General features: G+C 30.8%; 1 protein-coding gene across 1 annotated transcript; it reads left to right on the top strand.

The window, feature by feature from the left end:
* Positions 1–212: 212 nt before the first annotated feature.
* On the top strand, positions 213–3,094 carry LOC11428504 (cytokinin hydroxylase). The gene is made up of 4 exons (XM_003592230.3): positions 213–483; positions 621–850; positions 1,465–2,073; positions 2,666–3,094. The coding sequence occupies exons 1-4, from the start codon at positions 213–215 to the stop codon at positions 3,092–3,094; spliced, it is 1,539 nt and encodes a 512-aa protein (XP_003592278.1).
* The last annotated feature ends 2,906 nt before the right edge of the window (positions 3,095–6,000 follow it).

Below are 6,000 nucleotides of genomic sequence, written 5' to 3'. Positions count from 1 at the left end.
TCATTTATCTGTGTCAATGCGAATTTTTTAATGTCAGAAAAGCAATTTTCTAGCCAAGTACTGTTTTCCTTCCTCGGTCAAAGCCCACGCATTGTTCTGTTCACTCCATAAGTCCATATATAAATACCAAACATGTAGCACTTTATTTTCATCAGCACAATCAAATCATCAAATAAAGAAATCACAAATCATAGAGTTTCAGAGGAAAACATATGGAGTTGATAAGGCTAGATTGCATTATTGTTACCATGTTGGCAACACTTTGCCTCTTGTTGCTCTTGATACTCACATTTTCTTGGTGGGTTTTCCCAATCCTAAAACATAAAAAGCTTAAGAGTTGTGGGTTAGGAGGACCAACCCCAAGGTTTCCACTTGGAAACATTGAAGAGATGAAAATAAAAGATAACGTTGCATACTCACATCTATCACATGATATTCACGCTAACGTTTTACCCTACTTTTCTTCTTGGCAAAAATTACATGGTAAGTTTCCTATAACATATATACTACTAATTTTTGTATAATCACTAAAATACTAGTTCTATATCTATATTGAACAATATATATTCTGAACTAGAAATATTCAATCTTAATAATGAAAATAATTTTTGTTTGTGCAGGTAAGGTGTTCATTTACTGGCTAGGTACGGAACCATTTTTGTACATTGCGGGTGCAGAATTCTTGAAGAAAATGTCAACAGAGGTGATGGCAAAGAGATGGGGGAAGCCAAGTGTTTTTAGAAATGATAGAGAACCTATGTTTGGAAGTGGGTTGGTCATGGTCGAGGGCAATGATTGGGTTCGTCACCGCCACATTATTGCACCAGCATTCAATCCTCTTAACCTCAAGGTTCTCTCTCTCAAATATATAAGCACGTATATAATTTTGACCTTTATGATTGTGGCTTTCAAGGGAAGAATGTTCACGTATTGCATATATGTATGGTCACCCATTAATTTGGTAGAATTACGATGTGTTATAGTAATTTTCAAAAATAAAACTAAGTTTAAGTACTTGGTGGAGAAAAAAAAAATAGAATTTAGAGTTTAAAAATACAATAATGCTAGATCAAACGAATTATTCATCCAGAATTTATCCCGAAAACATTTCTATTGATAGACCCATTATGAGTATAACACGTTGCTTTCTTGAGTTTTCGGGATAGTTTTTGTCGCTGCATGTAGCAGTATTCTTAAAAATAAGCATGATAGCTATTCACAATTTTGTGAAACTCATCATCAACTCAAAAATATATTTCATCGAATTCATTTGTAATTTCATTTATGTGACATTTGTAATTTCATTTATCAGATGAAAATTTTAAGAAAAAAATTTGATAATAATATTTGATGTCCATGACACTTAGCAACAAATATAAATGGATTTATCTTTTTTTTGTCTCTAAATTTTCATCTATTTCAATTTTTACTAATTCTAATTTGTTTCACCCATCAAATTGATAGGCCATGGCAAGAACAATGATTGTGTCTACAAATCAAATGATAGATAGATGGACTAGCCAGATAAAATTAGGCAAACATGAAATCGACGTGGAGAAAGAAATTATAGCAACAGCAGGAGAGATCATAGCGAAAACAAGTTTTGGCATGGAAGATGAAAATGCTAGAGAGGTGCTTCACAAATTAAGAACTTTACAAATGACTCTCTTTAACTCCAATAGGTATGTAGGTGTTCCCTTTGGCAAGTATTTTAATGTCAAGAAAAATCTAGAGGCTGAAAAACTTGGCAAAGAAATCGACAGAATCTTGTTGTCTATTGTCGAAGCTCGAAAGAAGTCACTGAAAAACAATTCTTACCAAGATTTATTGAGTTTGTTGCTAAAAGAAAATAGTGATGTTAGCCAATCTGCAAAGACATTAACAACACGAGAAGTAGTTGATGAATGCAAAACTTTCTTCTTTGGTGGACATGAAACAACAGCACTTGCTATCACATGGACTTTGTTGCTTCTTGCTACACATGAAGATTGGCAAAATCAATTAAGAGAAGAGATTAAAGAAGTTGTGGGAAACAATGAGTTTGATGTCACGATGCTTGCTGGTCTAAAGAAGGTAAATCTAAAATCACTATATATTTTGGTGACACACGCACACACACACTTGAAGTAACTTTATAAAGATTTTTTTTATTTGGTCGTGACTTTATAAGATTTTTATTATGGTGATTAATAGAAGGCATCGTATATTGGCCGGTAAAACTATTTATAACATAAAATCTCAATTTCTTTTATCAATATATAAACAATTCAATACCATGCATGCACATGAAGTCATTTTGTCTTATAGAAAAAACACCATTAAAAATTGTAATAATGCTCTAGGTATTTTCCTCGACCAGTCTCAGAATGATAGTAGTATCATAGTAATTACAATAATTACAATAATTATTGTGATTTCTCTAGTTTAAGTCTTAGTGAAAGTATTTAACTTCACAATATTCACATTTGCCAATTGAGCTATGATTTTAATATATTTTGTCGAAAAGATAATTATTTAAATGAAATTTGTTAAACAAAAGATAATTTTAGGTTAAGAGAGATTAGGGTTAAAAGTCTATTTTTGGCCATAACAATATAATTTATTTTTTTTGGTCAAGACGAAATACTTTTTTAATGTTCAATTTATTTATTCCTCCAATATGCAGATGAAATGGGTGATGAATGAAGTTCTAAGACTATACCCACCAGCACCAAATGTGCAAAGACAAGCAAGAGAAGACATTCAAGTTGATGATGTAACAGTGCCTAATGGAACCAACATGTGGATTGATGTAGTAGCGATGCACCATGACCCAGAATTATGGGGAGATGATGTGAATGATTTCAAACCAGAGAGGTTCATGGATGATGTTAATGGTGGATGCAAACACAAGATGGGGTATTTACCTTTTGGATTTGGAGGGAGAATGTGTGTTGGTAGAAACTTGACATTTATGGAGTACAAGATAGTGTTAACAATACTTCTCTCTAACTTCACTTTTAAGGTTTCGCCAGGTTACCATCATTCACCAGCCATCATGCTCTCCCTAAGGCCAGCTCATGGACTTCCTCTCATTGTTCAACCCCTTAATTAGGATAATCTATAGAGGATATCTTCAACTGAATTCTACACTGTAATGTCTTTGTTCTTTGTTTCTTAGTTTTATCTGTAGAAGGGCATAAGTTGTCTTAGTCTTAACTAGTTTTTCAAGCTAATATGGATTTTAGGTATCCTTCTACCATTGCCACAATAAAGATGTACTAAGGTTTCATCTGCAATAAAAATGGTTGACTTCAATGTGACGCATGTGCACCACCTCCCATTTTCTTCTTCTTGCTCCTCATTGAATATGATTCACCCTAATAAAATTGGAATGGAAGGAAAAAAAAAATTAGGGTTAGTGATTTTTCAGATTAAAAGTTTTGAAGGGGGGACAATTATGTCTTCTCCTTCGATTTAGTCCTTAAACATTGTCAATATTTATGCGTTATTCTGATTCTCACACATGAGTATCTCTGGCAGAGTTTAACTTCACACGTCATCATGTTATACAGAGTTATAAGGTCATATGAATTAAATAATGAAAGATTTAATTGAATTTTTATTTGAGTAAGAGACCAACCTGACAACACTTTAAACTTCCAGGGTTAATATGAAATTCTCAAATCACCCTTGAAACAGATTTAAAATTTAAGGTCAATTTGGGGTTTTCGCGTTAAAAGCAAAATAGTGGGTCAAATCCCTTTACCCACTACCCCGTTATAACACATGGGACAGCCGCCATTGCTAACGGCTCTGCTATTTCCAGTCTTGGCGTGACCTAACACCGCTCCGCTTCACCGCTATGGTGCGTTATTGACTACCTAAATTTTAGTTTGCTGCCCTTTTTATTTTTTTCCTTCACCTTAGTTTTATCCCATTGAATTTTTCAATTTGTTAAATGAGGTAATCAGGTTTTGTTTTGCTTCCTTAGTTTTTGCGCTACTCTTCTAAGTGTATCCATAATTCCATTTCCATGTCTTCTTTTTTATTTAATTAATAATATATCAGGGTTACCATGTGATGTTTTTACATTGTAATTTTTGCTTATAAGTTCTAGCAGAAGCATTGATTTCATTTAACTTTACTTTTTCTGAGGTGATTTAATTGTACTTTTTGTGATAAATTTTCAAATTATTTTTAGTTAGAATTTTTCCTATATATTTCAAAGCAAACAATATTTCTTTTCAATAATCAAAGTAAACAATATACATTAATAGCAATTGATTAATATATAACTGAAAGAAGGGAGGTAAATTTTACTTCTAAAACCAAATTTCTTTCAGAAATAAAGATATAAGAAGTGTTCATTTTTAAATTCCGTTTCTCATTTAATTATATAAAAGAGTGTCATTGAAATGTTGGCTTTTATAAAATAACTTACTAACTAGTGCTCTAATAGAATTTGTTAAGAAATTCATTTAAGAAATTTTGTCTCAAAAATACGAATAGTTATTTTTGTCAATGTAATCTTCTGAACAATTTTTTTAATACACATCACAATTTTTTTTAATAAAGTTATTTATTTTGATTTCCTTATTCCCTGATCATATAACATTCATTATTCACCTTTTGCAATTACTTCATTTCGCAGATAATGATTTTATTTTATTTTTACTCACTAGAAATTTAATTAGAATTAATATCAACAAAAAATTTAATTAGAATTAAGATGTATTAATTTCTATGCACATTTGTTCTAAATATTAGATTGTGTTTGACAAAATAATAAATAACCATTAAAAATCCACACACAAGTCCCCGTAAACGTAACGTTGGTAAGGATAATGCATAATATATGCAAGGTTCAGGATTCGAACTCCGGACACCAAAAAAAAAAAAAAAAACACACTCAAGTGGAAAAGTGGAGAAATCAGATTCAAACCACAATTACATCGTCTCTCCCAACAATTTCGACGTTTTTGCTAAGAGAAGTCTTCTTTGAACAACCATTTGATTGACAACTTATGTGACAACCATAATTTATAAAGAAAAAATATGTATTTGCACGAAAATCAAAACAATAGAGAGATAAATTAAAAAATGATGTGAGTATGAGAAAGAAAGTTATATAAAAAATTGTCAAAAAATGGATCTTCAAATATCATTTCTCTTTTGCTAATTGATATAGAATCCTTATTTATTATTAATTTTGTTAGGTCTGCAGCAATTTAACCTAATTTTTTTTCCAGCTCATTTGTTTTTTATTTTTTGTTTTGACAAATCCAACTCATTTGCTTTATTAGGTTTGCAATTATTTAACCTAACAAATTAAATCTAAAAAAATGCATCGCACCAATTTCATTCCTATTGTCTTGCCTTTTTTTTTTTAAGGAAATATTTTCTACACTTATTTGATGCTGCACGTTTATTCTAGAAACTATGAGCATATCAATGATCACGTTTGATGCCTTCTATTTTATTTTATTTTTTTTGCCAATTTTTTGCACACTTTCTTATTTAAGGAAATATTTTGTACACTTATTTAATACTAAAAAAATGGATCGCACCAATTTCATTTCTATCCTCTTGCTTCTTTTTTTTTTGCTATCCTTTTGCCTTTTTTTTGACAATATTTTGTACACAATACTAGAAAAATTCATCGCACTAATTTCATGCTTTTTTTCACAATATTTTGTACACTTTTTTTTAACCAATTTCATGTCTTTATCTCATTCCTACTTGTTGCCTTTTTTTATTTTTTTAGAATATTTTTTACACTTATTTAATACGTTTACAAACAGAATACCCTAATTTGCATGCAAACTCGGCTACCGTAATCTCCATGTAAACTTGGTTATATATACCAAGCCCTAAACGTGTTTCTCTCAAACAAACAAAAATCTAAACCGTGTAAAAATTTCACACACAACACAAAAATTATATATTTTGATATTTAGAGTTTTGCAAATGGAAAGACGTGACCTTACAACTTATTTTTTTCACCGTTATCAATTACTT

Source organism: Medicago truncatula, chromosome 1 (assembly GCF_003473485.1).
Source record: "Medicago truncatula cultivar Jemalong A17 chromosome 1, MtrunA17r5.0-ANR, whole genome shotgun sequence".
In the NCBI taxonomy this organism is placed as follows: domain Eukaryota; kingdom Viridiplantae; phylum Streptophyta; class Magnoliopsida; order Fabales; family Fabaceae; genus Medicago; species Medicago truncatula.
This window is presented reverse-complemented; position numbering and strand designations above follow the sequence as displayed.